At 39.6% G+C, this 21,710-nt stretch overlaps 1 protein-coding gene across 3 annotated transcripts in view; it reads right to left on the minus strand.

Moving 5' to 3' along the window:
- MACROD2 (mono-ADP ribosylhydrolase 2) overlaps positions 1 to 21,710 on the minus strand; it is an 892,508-nt gene that overhangs the window by 364,304 nt on the left and 506,494 nt on the right. For all 3 annotated transcript variants that reach the window (XM_056357738.1, XM_056357737.1, XM_056357736.1), the window contains exon 6: positions 6,826 to 6,947. In XM_056357738.1, coding sequence (XP_056213713.1) covers positions 6,826 to 6,947 — 122 coding nt within the window. The remainder of the gene's footprint in view (positions 1 to 6,825; positions 6,948 to 21,710) is intronic.

The following is a 21,710-nucleotide window of genomic DNA, read 5'->3' on the forward strand; positions in this document are numbered from 1 at the left end:
GAAAAATATCCAAGAGAAGAAGGAAGTTAATAAGCAAAGAAGACCAAGCTGGAGAGAAAACAAAGTTTGAAAATGTAAGATCAGTCATATCATAGCTTACAAGTTAAGTAAGTGTTTCAAAGAAACAAGCTACGCGGATTTATGATGCTGTGGAAATTTTCTTCCAAAGAAACCCTTCTGACTGGTGGGTATGAATCTGTATCAGAAAACCAGATGACAGAATAAAGTCAACCTTGAGGAATTTCAGACTTATATCTCATTGCTATGGCAACATTCTCAGAAAGAAATAACTTTCCTTAAACATAAAAAAAAAAAAAAAAAAAAATTGCTTTACCTTTCCCTAAACATAACTCTGTATCATGAGAGAACAAGCCAGGTAAAGGCAAGACTTTAAAACAATCTGTTAGAGCAACGTGTTCTAGTACACCATACTAAGTACCATTCTACAATTCAAGTGAAATTCTTCTTTCATTAATTTTAAAATTTAGAACAAGAGGAGCTAAGAACACTCTGGGTTTGAACTTAGTATTGGAAATTCAAGTCCATAAATAATAATTGAAGATTCAGGCATCACAGAAGCTAAGTGTGTCTCCACTCAAACTAAGCTCAGAGAAACAGTGCAGCCTACCAGAGGTACAACACCCCTTTAAAGGTTAATACAAATACCAAGAATACCAGTGCGCAGCTGCAAAATCTATTTTTAAAACCCCAATTACAGGTGGGGATACATATTGAATACAATTAAAAAGACAATTTTGTTATTTTTAAGTGCTATAAATGGATAAGTGGCAAGTATCTTTCTCAAATTATTTTTATATGACACACTGAATAATTCTCCAGTTGTGCTTCTGTACAATTGAGTCATACTAGTATTGGTATTAACTTTGACGGTCCCCAAACAACAACTAAAAGTAAGTGACCCTAGTTTGCAAAAACCACCTACAAAAAGGATACGAGTTGAAACTCCCTGTATATTAACTTAACATTTATATGAAAGGAATACTTCTCTAATAAAGCCTCAAATAATATTTTAAAAGCAGTACATACATATACACAGCCCATAACATACATTCTGTACACTGGTTTAAGACCCTAGAAATGGAGGCACAATGTGGATTTCAAAAAGCATGTCCCGATCTTATTTAGGATACTTTTGCAATAACCCCAACCAAAAGGCAGCGTAAACTGTGTGCGCAGCAGGGACCCACTTTATGCAGAGTCAAGAGACAACTTACTCTCCCAGCAATATCCCACCGTTATAGGTCACTAGCCATCCCGCTGCCACCTGACAGCTTTTCCACTCGACCTGAAGATGAGCAATACAGCCCTTGAATATGTCCTTCTACTTCTGAGATATTTCTTTCTGAGATGGCCTTTTGCCTTTACACGCTGCAGACAGAAGGCGCAGGGTGGCTGCGCTGACAGGTCCAGCGAAGAGGCTTTCCCTGGAGCAGGACCACCTTTTGTCATTCATAGCACAAACATCCTGGCAGAAAGACAGACTCATATTTTTGGTGTGTGTTTTTTGATGCAACAGCAAACTAATCTAATAAGACTCTACAACAACATGAACTCTTTCCTAGATGACAATAAGAAACCAATGGAAAAAAAAAATAATCTGTATTTTGTGTTTAACTCTGTTAATATATTTGTTGGTGATAAGCAGGCCTCGTGCAACTCACAAAGCCACACTCTTTGAGGATTTCCTCCAGCCCCACAAGTTAGCCATAAATCTCCCTAGAGGTGGAGGTCAGAGAGCATGGTCTGAAGAAATGCTTCTTGTTAAAGCTTTACAATTCATCCCCTGTCAACATGAAGCAATCCTGAAGACTGCGATGCTGAGGACAGTCCTGAACAACAGCAGAGCTGTAGTCCTCAAATAAAACTTCTGCGTTCCCATCACCCCAGCAGAGGACAGCTGCCCAGCCTCCGGGTGAGACATCAGCACCGACTTCCCTTCTCTGCAGACCTGCTACAACCCTTTTGATTTGGATCCCACCCACAAGAATGCACAGCATCTTTTTTTTGTTTTCTGTGTAGTTCATAAGGTCTCTGTTCAACTGCAATCCCAGCTTCACCTGACATCAACAGATTGAGATTTTTTTCTAACCACAAGGAAAGTCTGAATGAAGTACGTGATGTTCAGAAAAGTCCCAGGATATCTGATAACTTCAAAGCAACGTATGCAAAGATAACCAGGACAGGAGGTCCTCTGAAAAAGTCAGAGCGCACAAAGTAAATAATTTCTTACAATGTGTAAACAGGGGACCAGTTTAATCCCTGAAAACAGTGATTACAACTCCCCCACTCTGCCTGATAACCTAACAATCATTAATTGGCCTGTAAGATTTTTCTTTCTTTCTCTTATTTAGAAAACCAGTACAGGATAACAGAAAAAGCACCTACTGGACTATTTTTCCCATTTCTTCTTTCGGTGAAGATTTGCTATCTATAAGGTATTCCCAGTGTTTCAGGCAGTGGCAATTTAATTGATGCAGAACAGCAATTGCTACTAGTGTGTTAAAGAGACCAACACCAAAATACAATTTTTTTACAGTATTAGAAAATTATCCTGAACATTTAAGAAACTTAATTTGCTTAAATGTCGACTATTTGCTCCTAAAATAAACTCCTTGTATTATCTTAAATACTTTTCTCCTGTTGCTCTGTCCAACTTGAGCAGAGATAAACAGAAACAATGTCCCAAGTATCCTCTTGACCAGGCAGAGGATTGTATAAATATGACTCATTCAACAGGAAAGCCTCACGGGGCACCAATGATCACACAGCAGTCAAAGCAGCTCAAGTGTCCTACAGCGGGCACAGCTACACAAACGCACGCGAAGGAAAAAGTGATGCACGTTTTCAGGAATGCCAGATAACAAGGACAAACACAAAGATAAACCTTACACTGGTAACCCTAAAGGTAGATGGAGTAGATGACCTGTGAGAGAAACTCCTGTATGAAAATAATTGATATGGCATTTGAAAGCTCCTATTGAGAGCAAAAGGTTTGAGAAAACGGGTGCAGGGACAAATGTCGGGAGCTGTTTGATTCTTCTGAACAATCCTGCAGAGAATTAAATTCACTCCTGAAGCTCTTCTTTCTGCCTTAATGGCTATGCAAATCCTCGCCCATGGCTGGGCTGCTGGTGAATTACGAACCTTGGCAATCATGCTGACTGGTATTTAATTTTATTTCCTTATCTGATCTCTGGGTTTATCGATTGCATTTTTTTTTTAACGTACCTTGACATTGTAACATTTTCAGATGAGATCTGAGTCATCCCCCATGAGCTAGCAGAGAGTTCCTCTTGTCCATAACCGGACACCATCTACACCATTTAACTGCCATTTTGTCATACACACAATAACATTCTTCTCTCCCCCCTCCATAAAGCTGCTCTTAAAGTACTGTGTAAATTGAGATGCATTGCTTCCCTTCCTCAGTATGCAAAATATTCTACACAAGCATATATACGCACGAGTTCTGATCTATTCCGAGTCTTACTTCTGTTCTCCCCAGCCCATTTTGAATGGAAACTACAACCTCTCTGAAATCCATCATTTCTCTGTAGGCAACTCAACAATATGTAATACTGAAACAAAACAAGTGACTGCTGTAAGGATATCTAATTTGAAGCTTATTATTCAAGACCATTTCCTCATTATGCTGGTTTTCCAGCACAGCTCTCCCTTCCACTGCTTGTGCACTGGGTTATTTTACCCCACCATATGCTACTTCATCTTTCCCATGCCGAGTTACACCGTAGCTGTCAGCTCTGGTTCTGACCTATCTTCCACTGAAGTGGAGGCAAAAACTCCCTTCTGGTGCTGTAGCGGATGCTGGATGAGGTTATATTCACAGTCTCCGTAATCAATTGTCATCATATATCTTTGTCCTTTTCTAGTGTTTGCAACACTGCCTAATGTAGTATCATTTGTAAATGTAATTAATGAGCTGTTTATGTACTCTTCAAAAATCATTAAGATGTTAAATTAAACTGCATTTAGCAGTGCACCCTGAGTCACTCTGCACACTTCTGTCCAACTTGATACACTGCCATTCATCATTACTCTTCATTCGTAATGCCTCCAGCAATTCTAATTCCTATGACACAATTCATGTTAAAAACAGTTTGAAATGTGGGATTTTTTCTTTTTGCATTAATTTCTAGACTTGTTGTCCTTTCTGTTTTGAAGATAAGCAGCACACTCATGTTGCTACAATCTTTTAATGTCTTTCTACTTCCTTCTCATTTACTACAACTGCTAGCACTCTGATGCTTTCCAGTTTAGTTACTTCTTTTAGTATACTACAACTTGCTATGATCAGTACATATTTATTTACATGTCGTAAGTATCCTGCTTTTCCTGTTTTACTCAGTACCTATTTTAAAATTCCTCATTTTCCTCTTTCCCAGAATTATTTCATCTTCTTGTTAAAGAGGCAATCAAAATACACCTTCAATCAGCACAACTAATTTTCTTTTCTTTATTTTACAGAGGTACCCCCTCCCCACCTTCAATTTTTCATTGTCTTCTCCCTATTCCAAATACATCTGTTGCCATAATCCAGACTGCACTCAGATGCTGTCTATTTGAGTGCTTCTGGTCTCTCTGCAAGCCTCAGAAGTCTGTAGATACTTTTATTCATTTCCTTCCCTTTCCTCCTGTTGTCTACTGTAGTGGATCTTGTGAAACCCACATGCACTTTGTATTCTTTTCTCCAGACTCACAGTAATCTACTGCTCCTTAATTGAATGAATTATACATTTTACTTTGCTCCAGGCTTGATTTGTTCATTAGGGTTGGCACTCAAGTAGCCTTCACTTCCCAAAGCATCACTGAAATCACTGGACTTAAGGCTTTTCAGAACAGCCCATGATCTGTCATGTGGACCTTAAAATCCATATTGCTTGCTAAGCTTCTTAATGCTGGTATGAATGAATGGCTCTTGGCTCCTGTTCAGCTTGTGCAGCTGTGTTCTGCAAGTCTGGGTGTCGAGTATTTTTTATCTCAAACAGGTGCAGAGTCAACAGCTCTTAACCAACAAGGAAATAATCCGTGGACGATTTCTCCCGTGGCCATTTTTTCTTACTAAAGTATCAGGCTAGTTTTCATGAAACCCGTTAGTACGACCACTCGTTATTACCAGTTAAATACCAGGCTACCATCTAGCATGTCCTAAAGTTACAGAATCCCTATAGACGTATAGGTTACCAGCACTGAACAATACCCACTGCAGTTTTTTCTTCGTTATTTCAATATTCTTTTTTACACCATTTCATTATTTATTTCTTTTTTCTTTTCTTCCCTGCCTCTTGTTAGGAACTTTATTCTCATTAACCTGATTGCCTCAGAAGCAGCACGTCACTGCTCACAGACTAAAGGCAGGAAACAAGGATAAATGTAGGAGCAAGAGCATAGAGATCTTACTGGCTCCGAGAATCACATCAGGACAGAAACATCCTTGTGTGTTTAAACAATCCCAGAAAGGAGTTCAAAACATGTCCCCCCACCTCAGGTTTGCTTTCAGTTCTAACTTTTGTGCCTAGCATAAAAAGAATGAAAACAAAACAAACAACAAAAAAACCCACAAACAATAACCGACAACAGCAACAAAACCCAAGCAACAACAACTGCATTGGGTACCACCTCCCTCTTGTGGCTGGCTAATGACAGAGATGGCTCACTGGGCACCATTTTGAGAAGTCCAGAGGATTTAATTAGCCAAAAAACGTGTGAAGAGCACAGTTTACACCAACAAGAAAATAAGATAAGGAATATACATCAGGTTTGACTCCGAAGGGCACATCTAACCCCGGCTCAAAGCCCTACACCTGTCCTGCTCCTCTTGTCAAAAAGCTTTATTTTCCATTTGCAGCTATTCACATTAATGGCTTTCCTTTAACAAGTACTTCAGCCTGCTATAGCACCACTGAGCCAACTAACAATTTTTTAAGTGTGTGTTTTCCAAGCTGCCAAACATATGTGTTATCACACAACCAGCTGAAATGACCCAGAAGGTGTGAAGTCAGGCCCAGGTGATCACTTCCTTCTTGGTTAAACATATAGGGAGCTAACCTATGGATAAAGCCTTCAGCTACAACAGCCTGAGCTACAGAATCAAGGCTCCAGTGCTGGAGAGGGAACAGCCCCTCTTCTCTACTGACGGAAAATGTAGGTTTTTGAGGCACAAAAATGTAATGTATTTCCCAAAATCAAAGACCCTTTGTAATTCCATTGAATATCATATAACAGGCTATTTTATGACTGCTTTTGGTGGGGGGTGTGCTATAAACAGCACCACTTGACTGATACCTTTATTTTTAGGTAGAAACTTTAACAAACAGAACAACAAATTAATCACTTCTCAGCTATTTTGCAGGCAATACTGCATTTAATTATCCTCCTGGCCAGTGACTTCTAATAATTTTTTAATAAATAGTACAATAAATATTATTTTAAAATAGTATATTAATTATACATATTTATGTACATATATTATATCTTATATTGTATCACATAATAAAAATATTTTTTAATAAGTAGTATAAGAATGAGCCATGGGAACAGCTCCCTCCTTTTCTTAATGAGACAGTTGTTTGTACTGCTACACTACCAGGCCAACTTTCCCTACCTCCTACAATAAGCTTATCCCTTTCTTCCAGCAACTGCTTTTGCCAAATGATATTTAATTTCTTGCTTTTCACATCACATACAGCAAGATATCCTTCTGGAAGTCTACCATTATAATTATTCTGCAGCAAGAAAACAAAGATCCAAATTAGAAAAAATAACGTGTTCTCATACAGTACTTACAATTGATCTGATGTTGTTTTCTTTTGCCAGTTTCAGAGAGGATTTATAGCAGTTTGCCAAGTTTTCTTTATGAGTGTCAGTGAGATGGCCTCTTGCAATCGGCCCAACAGTATGGATCACATCTGCAGGAAATAAAAAATAAGATTAAAAAAAATCAGAGATCCTATGCCTGGTTTTATTACTTATGTCATGACTGCCAAATACTACATTGCAAGTCAATCCATTCTGGTGCTGTACCTAGACACAAAGGAAATGTTTGTAACTGCAAATCATATAAACAGCTACATCTGTGATAATGAAGAGTGAAATTAATAAAGCCTAAATTTTGAAGTATATGGAATAAAGTAAAAAATTACAAAGACGCACTAAACACTTGTTATATGTGTACTGCAATCCACATGCAGAACACGTGAAAAGTTTTCATAAATACCATAAACCTTTAGGGCTTTACAACTATAAATACCGTACAGCTTTGAAACAGTTGTTCTCACCCCCTGAAGATCCACTCATGGGGAAAGTAACGACACAAAACCTCAGCACACTGATGGTGATGCACAGGTCTTCTTTTTTGTCTAATATTTTGTCTTTTCTCAGAAACTATTTTAAGAAAAGTTGTGACCTATGAACGTGATAGTTATTAAAAGTATGTGCTGTCCTCTCACATCAGACCAAATGGAATATCATGCAACAAAACAAAATATTCTGTTTGAAGAAACTTGTAATGAACAAGAAGAAAAAGTGCAGTCAAGGAATCTCTTAGGTATGATGCCTCCAGACTCATCAAAATCAGATGCCGCAATCAAGGTCTTTAAAGTGCTATTAAAAAAATTTCAGGAAAAATCCCGGAGCAAAAAACCCTTGAAATCTACACACTAAAAAATGTAATGATTTTTTATTTTTTTAAATTTACTTTTAAGTACCCCTGCCCCCAGCTCCCTCAACTAGTAGGGAAGCACATTTGCTTTTCAAACATTATTTTCATTCTCCTATACCACATGTAAACACAGTAGAATGAGCTTTTGTGACAGGTACTTTTTTTTTTTTCCCTTTCCTTATCATCCCCTACAACACACAGCAGCAATGAAGAGTGGCACTATTTTTTGCAGCATTGCCGCAAACAGGGATTAGGCAAGTGCTTGCAATTACAGTGCCGCTGGACCCATTGGTTAGGTTGTTTCTGTCCCATATGGGACACGTTTCCAAGCAACATCTGCTGTTGTTACACTCCAGAATATTTTAGTTTACTCACCAGCCCTACAGAATTCACACTGTTATTCTTTGTCTAAGCTGTCTTTGATTATTTCCCTCCAATCTATACCAAAGTGAAAATGGACAAATTAACATTAAAACATATGCTGTCTTTTTTTTATTTTATTTATTATTTATTTTATTCCTGACATCACCTGTCAAGCGCTGGTCTCTACTACTGAAAAGGTGAGTTATGTGCTGAGGCATAACGCTTTGAAAATTTCCAACATTTTTATTTACTTTAGCCAGAAAGTATTGATAATTCAGCAATAAAGCCATGTCGGAAGGGTCCCAGCCCCCAGAAAATGAAACTCGCAGGAGCTCAAACCTCCTAACTGCTACAGAAAACTACCCTAACGAGACGTAATTAAAAGGTTAACTATTCTTCATTTTGATCATAGTAATTTTCTCTAGTTGTGGGAACAAGATGGATGGATTGGATAATTTCTGCTGAATGTCACAGCTGCCAGACAGCGACTCCAGCAAACCCTCCCTACAGCTTTTCAGGTAAGGGAACCAGGAAAGTAGGTGTTAATTACCCACTGATGAGCAGGATGATAGCAGGTGATTGAAACAAGCAGAATGGCTTCACCCAGGAGCTCAGAAAACAAGGTTTGTGTTTGGTTTTTGTTGTTGGGTTTTTTTCCATGCACATTTTAGTTGCTATAATAAACTTAGAACTATTAAGACAGAGAAAAAGAAATAGCATTACTAGTTTAAAATTTGCTGCTTCTTGCAGAGATAAGGTGTGTGCATACATCCATTAGGAAAGACCATAATTTCAGACCATGACTACAGCAGTTTCCTTCAGGTTGAAGCTTTCCAAGAAAGGTTTCCATCTGGAAGTGTTGGCACTTGCCTGTTGGCAACTTCAGAGAAAGAAAAGGCTTCTCTTGACTTTTTTTGTTTCTTGCTCTTTGTTTTTGAAAAAGGTGAGCTGCAATTACTGAGCCAGGGGGAAGGAATATACCTGTGAACCCGGTCTCAGACAAGGTCATTCTACATTTATAGACACTAAGATCAGAGGTACCATGATGTATTTCAAATTCACAGCACCCACCAGCCAAGAAGCAAAGGAACGACTATAAAAACAACTTAAAAAGAAAGTGTAAAGAGATGAATAATAAAAAAAAAAGGAATCATAAAAGGTTTCCCTCTTTCTGCTAAGGCTGAGTTAACTTGCATTTCAAGGTACAGCTGCTTAAAAGCTGAAGCTTAATAGCTTAAATTATTAATTTATTACATCACAACAAGGAGGTCTGGGGAACAGCCCAAGCACCAAATTCTTGCTTGGATCCTTCTGTATGAAACTCTCCCCTTAGTATCATTTCTAGATGCATTTCACTCATTACACGTTTAACTCTATTCCTTTAGTCTTCCATTATTAAACGCTAATTTTAAAAACTCTCAGCTCAATAAAGTGGGAAATGTTTTTCTTGTCATCTTTGTTTCAGAACTTCCCGATTTAGCATTTTCACAGTGCCTCGTTAGCAACCCTCTGTTGCTGCACCAGATGCTTCATGTAAATAGGTAACTTTTAATGCAGTTCCTGAGTTTTATGTTTTAATTTTTACAAGCCCATCGTAGTTGGCTCTTTAGACAGGACACTGAAAACTGTTATGAACTGGTTTATAAAATATCAAAACTATTGTAATTGTTTACAGCATGTCATCGACAAAAATAGTTTTTCTTGAGTACATTATTATTGTGAAACACATGACAGAGCAAGATTTTATTGGCAGAGCAGCATCATTACTACGACAGTGTTTCATGGTCAGCAGAGGAACAGGGAAGGATTAATTTTACTGTTGTACTTTGTCAATAAAATCAGTGTATCCCTACATTGCCTAAACCATACGTTATTCTGCGCAAGCTATTCCACAATATGTTAAGATTTGCAGGCACACAAAACCCTTTGAGACTGTACAGGCAAAAAAGCAAACTAGAAAATAAAACAGCTCTCCCCCCACCCCATGCAGTTAATATATGAGGATCAGGCTTCACGGGCTGAAGCACAGCCATTTATTTTTAATATATCTACGAAGACCGTGTCAATCTGCCAGGCTGTCTGACACAACAAAGTTTCCTTTCTGCTCGCACATTTCCCCCTCACCCAGCCGCACAGAAGTGGAGAAATTTGTATGCTATGGGGCTGGGGGAGGGAGAAGGGTGGGTGTGCTGGAGGGAAGTGATCTACAGGCATCTGTCTGCAAGAAAATTAAGGGGCAGAACCGTTGCCCTGCTGCTGCTCCAGCCACCCGCTACAGTCGCCAGCTCCAAATGCAAAGCTCCAGCACCACTGGCAAGGACAAACACGGACGCACAAGCCCTGCTTATCACCTTCCACACCAGTCTGCCCATGGCGAGAACCAGCATCCACCCTAGAGAACTGCACAGCCTTTCTGAAGCAAACAACTTCCAGGCTGGGCTTCAAGAGCTGTGAAGGACCATCACAGGATGTGTGCAGGGATGAGTTTCACCGCAGGAGAAGGCAAACCAAGTGCAGAGGGCAATGCAGATGGGAGTACCAGCCACGGGGATGGGCACGACAACAGGCTGAAGATACACTGTGCATGCAGAGGCACAACAGCATGAGACGGAGGAAGGTCTCATCACCTAAAGGTTTTTAAACTGGGGGAAATGCAGAGAAACTCCAAAAATATTTAGTCTGGCTAGGAAAGCATGGTAGACGTATCTGCTACCAAACAGTTCCCGCTCCTTCTTGGAGCTACTGCATCCCTTTGCTGTTTGAACACTTCTTGATGATGTCAATAAGGAGCAAGGAACATAAACGTTTCCCCAAGATGTCCCCTAATATATTTTTTTATTCTTCAAAACCAGCTAAAACCTGGTACAGTCAGCTCAGAGAATGCCACGCTCATCATTTGTACTATTCTGATTTTTACGTTAAACGAAGCTGCCGGCACTGCTTTGAAGCTTCTGATTTACTATGGTCAGTCTTCCAGCCAAGAACATTGATAAGAAACTTCATTAAAAAGAAAGTTGTGATCCATGTGTTCGTAAATCACCTTCTCTGTGTACACAGAGCAGAGCGTTTGCTTACGTTTTTAAGAGTACACCAAGGTGGAGAGCCCCAGAGGAAGGTATATTTTCATCTGTGATTTGGGCCACAGTACGGATCAAAGTGCTTATAATTCTAATTAAGCTGCTTAGTTTTAAAGTTATATTTATAAGGAAAGGAGATTGTCTTTGGAAACGTTTCTCGGCGGGGGGGGGGGGGGGAGGGGGGAGGATAAAAAAATAAAGTAGGCATGGTCAAAAGGAAGCATCAGCCTTGATTGATATTGCACAACCGTGTTTTGGAGCTCCTTTAGGGCTGAAGCAACATTTTACTTTCACACCAGCTTTTCTAAGACTTGCGTTGCAACACATGCTTGACCCAAAGACAGCTTATAGGAACTACTGCTATTTTCAGCCATTTAACTTCCAGGCATTAGGTTAGAAACTCCGGCAGCCAAAGCAAGGCCCATGACAGTCACACCCCGATTTGCATCTGAGCACCCTCTGTATCATCTCTACTTGGTTTTGTTCATCTTTTTCCCTGCGGCACTATAATGAAAGCAGACAACTGAATCTTGTGTAAACCACAAACTAATCTGCAAGTATATAACAAGCACTTGGGCATTTAAAACATATTTGTCACTACTTAGCCACCAGTGAAAATAAATACAATTTGCGCATTTAATCAACACTTCAAAAGCACAGCAACTCCTTCCTCAAACTCCCATGCAGGCCAGTCAAAAATGAAACCACCTCCGCTGCAGCATACAAAATCTAGGTGTAAAACGGCCAGTGAGGCTTCTTTTCTCTGGTCTTTTATTGAAGAAATCGGTCCATACATCTGAACGTGCTCTTTGTCACACAAGTTGTTATCTACACTGCTACAGAGAAAGGGCAGAGTTACCTGGGCAAAGACAAAACACAACTTCAATTTATAAAAGGATGATAAGAAGTGACTGTGCCTCAAAAACCAGCCAGGACTGATGTAATTGACTCTTCCCTTGTTCTTCATAAAAGTGACACTAGATGGCAAAAATATTAGCATAACGAGTCCTTCCAAACACCTGAAAAAGTACAAATAACTTTCATTTCTTCCCTTACAGACAGGAGTGTGGCACATTCACACCGTTAATGAACCAGCAGACCACAGCTAGAATCAATTACACATTTCTCTCATTCATCCCATTCACGCATTCATAGCCATAATCGGCCCATCTAGCAAACTGCATAATGAAGCTGTACCCTGTCAATCACAGCAGGAACCGTATGAATTTTAAGAAGGAAGCTACTGCACTGCGTGTGCCATTGAATAAAATAAAAAACTGACAAAAACTGAGAGCATTTGGGATCCATTTGTAAATCTTATCAGTTGACTTATACAATAAACACCCACCATATTGGTGCTGAAAAAGGATAGCTGTGGTTCGATTGATAGGAAATGGAATTACCTCCAGATATTTGTACACATTGAATATCCCTGTTCTTTAGGAATGCATGTAGCCTAACGCTTTGGTATACAAATTTGCTCTGCTTATTAATTTTCTATTTCTAGTTACATGCACTTGCACATAAAATGTGCGTTTTCAGTGTTTAACAAACAACTGTTAATTTAAGTTCAGCTTAAATGAATCCCCTAGGACCACAGCCTAATTTATTTACTAATATGTGTCTCCAAAAGTAGATTAGCAGGGTTGAATATTTTAAATGCAAGACAACATCTTCCATAGATCATGCAAAGCTGAGTAAGACTACGTATGACACAGCTCCTGAGTTCAGAGGTATTTTTGTTTTATATAGATAGATGTTGCATTTATCAGCAGTTAAAGAGACAGGGGTTTTGGGCTTGAAGCAATAAGCACCGCTCATACTGATGTTTGTACCTTTCATAGGTGCCTTCAGTGATCCAATCAGCTGTTTTGGGCGAATCAAAAGAAATGTTTCATTAGCCATAAAGGCTATGCTATCTAGAAGTCATTCATGCGAAATATTTTAAGCCATTTTTCACCTAAATAGCCTTGTCTGCCAAAGAAAAGGTAAAGAATATGTTTATTGTAAATGATTAACGAGCATCCCTCTTTGTGGGTTAGGTATGTATTTTAAGTATGAGACAGCAGAGACAGTCAGAAAAAAATATTCCCAAAGGGAGAGGCAAAGGATTTGCTGAACCAGAGAGTTTCTCCGAGGAGCCACAGAAGCCTGCCCTCAATAGCCAGCATTTAGCAGTGAGCCATCGCCCAGCATCCGCGGGAAGCTAAAAAACACAGAGAGCTTATTCGCAATGGTTATACCGCCGCCTCAACAGCCGGCCAGAGAATTAAGTCACACAAGTCAAAGCCCAAGCCTTTTTGGCACTTGTGCTTGTCGTAAAATACAAGGCCCAAGTATGCCCATGTAATCCCAGAGCAGCTCCCCCCCTTCAATGAACTTACAGCATCATTCTGCCATCAGGGCCTCACCATTAACGTCAGAAACAAAAGTAGGCTCTGTTCAGGCAGGAGAAGAAAGTGGTGCAATTAAGAGACACTATACTATATCCCAGAGTAATAGGTTTTACAAAGTAATTTAGTACGACGATGACAGATGTCAAAGCAGCAACTAGACAGACGGCCCCACAACTTCAATGGAAATAATTGCCTACATGTAAAGCTAAAAGGCAACGGCTCCATTTGGGATGTTCATGTGATACCAATAGATGTGAAATGAACACAACGTGACTTAACATGAAATTATGACATCCATGACTTGCTATTTCTGTTTTCTTTTCTAACCTGAACTTGAAGAATTCGCAGCAGAAATGCTCAAATAGTATCCTTGTTCCCCTCTACAAATCATCTACCCAAATAAAGACCGCAATATACTTAGGAAAACAGAACAGACAAAATGAAAATACATTGCCCCAGCACATTCTGTCCTCATCACGCTATAGCAAACCTCATTTTGCTAATAGCAGCAGAGGAGCTCACCAAAGCACCATCCTCACTGAGTGGCTTGCGAAACACACACCAAGTGACCCCCTTGACACAAGTAATGCTCTCCACCTTACTCTGACTATTATTCTTTGCAACTGGACAAAGCTATAGACAAAGACGCCTTAATCTGTCTTTTGGTTTGTTTGCTACATGTAGGAAGGCATGAACAAAGATTGTCTCTTTAAATTTCTCTTCATTGAGCAGCAAAAGATGTTTGGGAGTAAGTTTGGTTTTAATTAATCTAATAATTCAGTCAGAAGGCTTTTCAGCACTCAAAAATAAACTTGTTTGCCCTTAAATTGAACTGCTTGTTCTTAAGGCACTAAGTAAGAGAATGCCAGTCTGCCATTCCACAAAAATCTCAAGCCAAACTACAGAGCATGGTGAAGGAAAACACTAGCCACATAAAGGTATATTTAATCACACTTGATTCAAAAGAGAAGCTTGCAAATAATGCCCTAAAACAAACGTGTGACACAAGCCATAGAAATATACAACTAGGGTTTAAGTTAACTTTGGTTCTACTTTGGGGGCTGAATTAATTACAGGGGCACAGAAATCAGAAATGAGCTAATGCGCTCACCTGCTTAAAGCACAGACACACACACACCCCCTTTGCTACACTTGGGCTGTTTTCAGTCTCCAATCCCATTTCATTAAAGCTGATTTAGTTACCTCGCCTGGTGGGTTGCACAGTTAAAGCATAAATACGCCCTTCAGGGGGTGGGGGGAAATGAGAACATCCCTAACAAAAAGCCCCCACAAGAAAAAAAAAACAAAAAACAATCACCCACCACAAAAACCCTCACTCAGCCTCACTACAAAACTTAGTACCAGACTAATTTTACCCAGAAAAGATTAACTTGGAACTGAAATTCTTCCAGTTTCCCCATGTGCAGAACAATGCCTCAGTGTTCAATTAATTTAACAACAATCTGTAGCAAAAGCCCTTTATTTCCTATTTTAAGGATTTTTCCTATGCAAATTCTGTTTTGATAACATTACTAAGGTTTCTTATTAAACAACCTTTTATTATTTAGTTGAGATTGTTGCAGGGATGCTAAAGCAAAGGAAAGCACATCCCAAAAGAACTACATGAAAAGCACTGAAAAAATCAAAACCCCACACAGCCCAACACATAGTGTTTGTCGTGGCCATGGGAAATCTTGAACTGGATCTTCAATATAAGCAAGTCCCCAGACTGATCGCAGGGCAAGCGTCAGAACCAGGGCTCGTTGTGCCAGTACTTCAAGGCTTTCTTTCCCTTCATGAAATTATTGAATGACTGAAGTTATTTGTCATTCAGACTGGATTTAAGAATATCAGTATAAAAGTTTACAAAACACTTGTCTTCATTTGAAAGGACCAGTGACCATATAAAAAGTTTTCAGAAGACCAAACCAAAATAACCCTTAAACACAACATTAGGGGCAGAATAACCTCAGCTGAAAAGAGGGAAAACTGCTAGCACTGGTTTTATCTGCCCAGTGAAGGGATACAAATTTTTTAATCAGATCGCTTCAGGTAAGAAGGTTTTTAAAAATCAGTCTGAAAGAACTGTTTCCTTAATAGATAGTTTTATGGGCTTATTGAAGAGGCAATAAAGTATAACTTAAAGTTTCAGGGAAATTTTTATTACATTCATAGCTTCACTATGACACATCTATTCCTTGATGGTGGCACATTGCAAAAAGGTGCCATGCTCATTTTTTTCATTGACTACTTCTACTTGTTTTCTTGAGAATAAACAAACTTCTTCCACTTCCACAAACCAGACATCATCATCTTCATAGCACATTTCTCTAATCTACATAACCCTCTCAGTAGAAGACACATGCTTTGCTAAGAATTTTCCGTATCATCTTTAACAAAAAAAAATAAATTTACAGGCTCTCCACATATCTCCTAAAGAAATTAGTGGTAGCCTGATTAGCTTTAAAGATTGAACACTCAAAACTTAGGAAACCATGCTCGGAAGGTTTAGTAATTCCCTTGCCACAAACATGCTGTTCTTGGAATAGAGACAGGAGGGCCTCATGCAGCCTGCTAGTACCATTTATCACCTCTAAAAGTAGAGTGGATGCAGAGGGCGGGGAAAGTTATAAATTACAAGACTGAAACCATTAAATATATTTTAAAATACATTTTACCAGTTGTCCTTGTTTTGGCTCAGTTTGCCCCAGTCCAAATCCTTCTGGAAGCCAGTTTCAGCAGTGGTAGCTGGTGCAGTGTTGCGTTTTGGATTTAGGGTGAGAATAATGTTGGTAACACACTGATGTTTTTAGTTGCTGCTACGTAGTGTTTAAGCTCAGTCAAGGACTTCTCAGCTTCTCAGGTCTTTGCCCGCGAGAAGGCTGCGTGGCACATGAAGCTGGAAGGGGACACAGCCAGGACAGCCGACCCAAACTAGCCAAAGGGATATTCCGTACCATATGAAATTACGGTCGGTATATACCCTGGGGGGAGCTAGCTGCAGGGAGGGGGTGGAAATCACTGCCTGGGGACAGGCTGGGCATCAGTCAGCAGGTGGTGAGCAAAGGTATCGTGCATCACTTGGGGGTTTTCTTCTTGAGTTTTATTTATCTTTTTGCTATCTTCCTTTCCGTTACAATTATTAATATTGGTGTTATATTTTACTTTATTTCAATTAAGCTGCTTTTACCTCAACCCACAGGTTTTACCTTTCTCCAATTCTCTTCCCCATCCTACTGGTTGTTGGGAGTGAGCAAGCAGCTGCATGGTACCTCCTCACCAGCTGGGGCTAAACCATGACACCAGTTTAAAAAGACAAAGCTGCTGGGGAGGTATGTGGACTGTGCTACAGGACTGCACTTTATAAAGGGTATACTGTATTTTCCTCATACGCAAGAAACAGTGTTTATAGCTCTGAACTTGCAAACTGCTTTCAAGCCTGTGGACAGTCCTACTGAAATCAGTCAGGCCATTGCCTTAAAGATAGTGAGGATCCAAACATGGGCAAAAGAAATGACAGCACACTTTGCCCTGGATGAAGGAGTGAACTTCTATTACTTCATCTTCTAAGGGGCATCACTGCAAAAAAAAAATATAATTCTCACTTTCATTACTTTACGCAAGAAAAAAATACAGATGCTGTCTTGAATTCATTTCATCTATGTACTCTTCTTCTGTACTTTTAGCAAGTTGCATTTCACAGAACTTTGTCTACATTCAGTTTGTTTGGAGATGGTTTCCCCTGCTACACCTATGACCCCATCACAAAATAATGAAAAGAGGAAAAAATTAGGTTTACCGGCACCACCTCTCTCCCAAACTTTCTCAACACATGCAGTGAATAGGAACAGGGACATATGTGGTACCCAAAAGTAAGTTCAACTCATTTTTAAAAGCAGACTAGATTCCAAGTTGGCAGTGCCACTTTAATTGCTTCATACAAGTGTGATAAGCTAAATAACTGGACAGCTCTTTCAACCGTAACATGAGACTTCATGCCTAGAAGAGGAATCTCGCTTTCGATCATCAATTTTATTTTAATTTTAGGTGGCTGAAACCACGCTAAAGTGCCCTCCTGATATCAACATATTCCAGATACCAACTTGTGAGAACACAGAACATGCCAAGCATCCATGATAAATTCCTTTGACCGTTTCCTCCCAGTCTCTTCCCTAGAGATGGTCTCTATTTGAAAGATAATTTCACCAGCTGGCAACGGAAAGAACATTAGCACTTGGAATTCACTGCTCTGTAACCCGTCTTAAAAGCAAACCCAGCAGATGATGGGGGCATAAGCAAACCTGAACCTAAGGGGAGGAGGGACAACGGGAAGACAGGTATCTACACAGACTATACTATACCATAGATACAGACTAAAGAAAAAAAAATAACCAATTTAGAGAAGAACTTCAGTGCCTCAATCCTGTTACCTGCATGCTATATATATATATATAGCACGCAGCTATTACTTCTCCACACGTTTCAAAATGAGTGAACAGGCTAATTTCTATTATTAATAAAACAGACAACTGTTTTAGCAGAACTAAGTAAATGTAAGGCTTGAATCAAGCCTGAGAGCAGACCCTTTGCCCAGGTGCGTAAGGGTATAGCCAAGGAATTGCTGCCCCGGCGGGGCTCTGCTCTGCACACACGCAGCCCTTGTCCAGTGCAGACAGGGCACAGCCCGTGACTTTCCACATACATCCTGCTCAGTCTCGGTACTCCTTAAATTTGAGCCCAAGCTTACAATTTAGGCTTCGGTCTATGCCTTTGCACACAGGACAGTGGGATGTGCCTCACGGCAGGAGAGGGGAAAAAGCAACCATTCTTTTAGCCGATATGGCTGCATATGAACACGGCTCTCCCTCCCCGATGCTGGCCCTGCTTTTATCAGTTTTCTTGCAGAAGCCTCCGCAGAACTGAGCTGTCACAGATGTTACAGAAACATCGCGCTGAAAGTTTCTGATCTCCAGCCCTTCCAGCTCAGAGAGATACATGCACCACAGAAGAGTAGCAAAATGTAAACAAAACACTGACAAGAAAACACCACCATTAATCCATTTACTGTCTGGATCGTGTTCACATCACAACATCTAACTCAGCAGTGTTCCACATTAAGGTGACCAGCCTGGCCAGGCTACTGGCCCACTGCAGTAGAACAGCTGCCTGCTTACATCACTGTTTAGCTCAGCAATGACATCATGGGTGAGCACCACTGAGGTGGAAAGGAGCTAGAAGTCTCCAGCAAGTGTGCTCGGAAGTGCTGGCAGACACAGAATCTAAGCAGAGAAATGAAATGCATCCAACAATGACATTCAACAAAAATTGTGGTATGGTATTTTGTACAATATGTAATGCTCATGTGGATCCAAGTGAAAAACAAGCTTTGACAAACATCTTGAGAGTGTTTTGCATCAGTGGAAGTTGTAAACAGTTGAATTTGCAGCAGGAACAAACTTACCAAAATAAGCAGGGAAATTTTTTTTTGTCAAGTTAAAAAAAAAATCCACAAAACTATTGCAAAGCGAACTGTTAGCAACTTGCAGAGGCTTATTGCACTGCTGGCGTTCTTCGTGTCAATGTCACTAGCAACAGTCCTTGAAAAAACACTGGTGTCATACCTTGTTCAACTCAATCAAGAAAATGTACTTAACCTTCTGGGAAGTCACATAATGACCTAAAAGAGCTGTTGAAGGACAGTCTTGAGCTGAGCCTTGCTGTCAAAGAAACATGTGTAAATACAGTCAACTTATGCTCCAAGTAACATCGTAGCATCCCACTAACCTGTCACAAGCATTTTGTGATAAATCACAAGTGGGGAGTTTCAAACTCAAGTCTCTTGAACAGGCTGTCATGGATTAGGAACCAAGAACCGGGAAGAGCGGGACTAGAAGCAGCAGCAATAATTTGTAAACACAGTAATGCCTTTCAAAAAACCCTAATGTGACAATGGCAAAACTTCAAGGGTGACAAGTGTCAGAACAACAAACCAGTCCAAGTGTGAGGCTGTGCTTGCTGAGGGGAACTGCTCAATTTCTGGGAAAACACATTGAGAAAAATATTTGTAAATTTTATTGCACTTGATATTGAAACAGAACAGTTATTTTGCCACCTGCAGTACCCACAAGCTCGATGCATCACTTCTCCAGGAAAAGAGGAAGTGTCTGCAAACTCACATTATCCACATTAACAGCAGCCTGAGGATTAGGTAGACCTTTTAGAAGTCTGTGTGAAAAGTTATACTTCACAGCAGCATCTCCCCTTGCATAGGTTGTCAGTAAGACATACTGGTATTTTCACAGTGAAAGCGATTGCTTGAAGAATAATGTCAGCTCCTATTGTTTACAAAAAGTCAGAAATCGGAGCACGTGAAGCAGCAAAAAAATGCAGCTAGCCTTGCCAGCTGAGCAATATATAGTCAAGCAAGCACAAACATGTTAGGCAAGACAGTGGTAAAGAAAACAAAGTGTAGACATGTGCTTTCACAAGTTTTCATGAAACCACTGCAAAATTTTTTTTTGAAGGAAAGCCAAATGCTTGCTACCGATTATGGTAAACATCCTGACCTTATGCACATGAACGTTTTCAAAGCAGTTCCCATGTCTGAAAGCAATGCGTCTGAAAAAGGTAAATCAAATTGCTTTCACTAGTGCCATTTCCAGAGTCAGGTGCTTAAACATGCCTGGGCTGTGGTGTGACTCAACAGAGCACTTTGCAGGGATGGCTATTAACACTTCAAGAAGGCTGTAGGTCCTACTGGAACAACCTAGGATGAGGATTTCACTGTGCTTATGAAGTTTTAGAAAAAGACAAAGCCTTAACGTAAGCACAAAAATATTCTTCCAATTTGAAGAAAACCAGAGGAAACTTTTCAGAAGTCATTTAGCCCATGTTAGTGCTGACAGCGTTAATGTTTTATATTTTAAATATTTATAATATTTTGGCTTAATAGAAGCTTCATCTTTTGGAGAAGCTAGAGGTTTTCTGCATGTTTACAGTAAAATATTACTAATATAAAACCTTGTAGCCTTTAGTTACAATATTGTTGTCTCCTCCATAGCTATCTTCATCTATTTTCAAGATACCTGTTTCCTAAAACAATAACTTTTGCTTTAGGGTGAAAAGCAGCCAAGGAAAAAAAAAAAAAGAAATGAAAAGACACCCAACCAAAACACCCCCCCATTCCTGATTTCTCACAGAATGAAATTATAATACATCTGACTACTCCTCTTGTCCTGCTTCTCGGCCAATAAAGTTTTTGTTGGGAACTTCACCTCATTACAGAGTCCTCATCATCTAAATAATGTTCAGCAATAACAAAGAACCCTGTCATAAAGCTTTTGATAGATGTTTTGCAGCCAACAGATTACAGTCAGGATTTATGAGAACGATTTGGAAAAGTAAAAAATAGAACTGACTATCATTTTGCAGAAAAATTACAAATGCAAATTCAGAGGAAGACAGTATCCTTTTCTTCATGAAGACAAATTTTTAAAGTTTCTGAGCTGAAACGTTTATTATACAGTCCCTTCTAAAAAAAGGGGACCATATAATAAACTTCTAATTTCAATAGTAACATCAGGTAAGGAAGGAAAATTACAATAGGCCAGGTACCATGTCAGCCCTGATCTACCACTACACTTCTTTATGAGCACATTACAATTCAGAGACCTAATAATAAAAAGTGATGCTGAGATGATGAATTGATGCTATGCAATTAGACCTATTAGAATTCACAAGAGTCGACAGGCAATAATCAAACCACTTTCATGCTGCCCATTGCAATTATCTTTGCACTTAAGAATCAACAAAGCACATAATGACTTGCTCTCGATTAAGGAATTCATGAGAAATGGAATTTTAATTAGTGTGTAGAAAGTTTGGGCCAGTTATTATTTTACAGGACAACAGATTGTGAAAACTAGTTGAGTTGCTCTAAGTACTCAACAGCAGGTCAGGTCCAAGAACACCACAATGACGCTTCCAAGAAGAAGTTCCTAATAACACCCCTTGAAATGGGATTGCCAACATAAGTGCATGTTTGCTTCTGCTAAATTTGGGGGCGAGGGGGAAACACAACCTAAAAAAACCAGCCCACAAACAAAACTTCTGGAGTTTGAGACCAAACCGGAAACCATTGTTGATGTTTTCCATTACTAGCTGATGAATAAGTCA

Source organism: Falco biarmicus, chromosome 12 (genome assembly GCF_023638135.1).
Source record: "Falco biarmicus isolate bFalBia1 chromosome 12, bFalBia1.pri, whole genome shotgun sequence".
Classification (NCBI taxonomy): domain Eukaryota; kingdom Metazoa; phylum Chordata; class Aves; order Falconiformes; family Falconidae; genus Falco; species Falco biarmicus.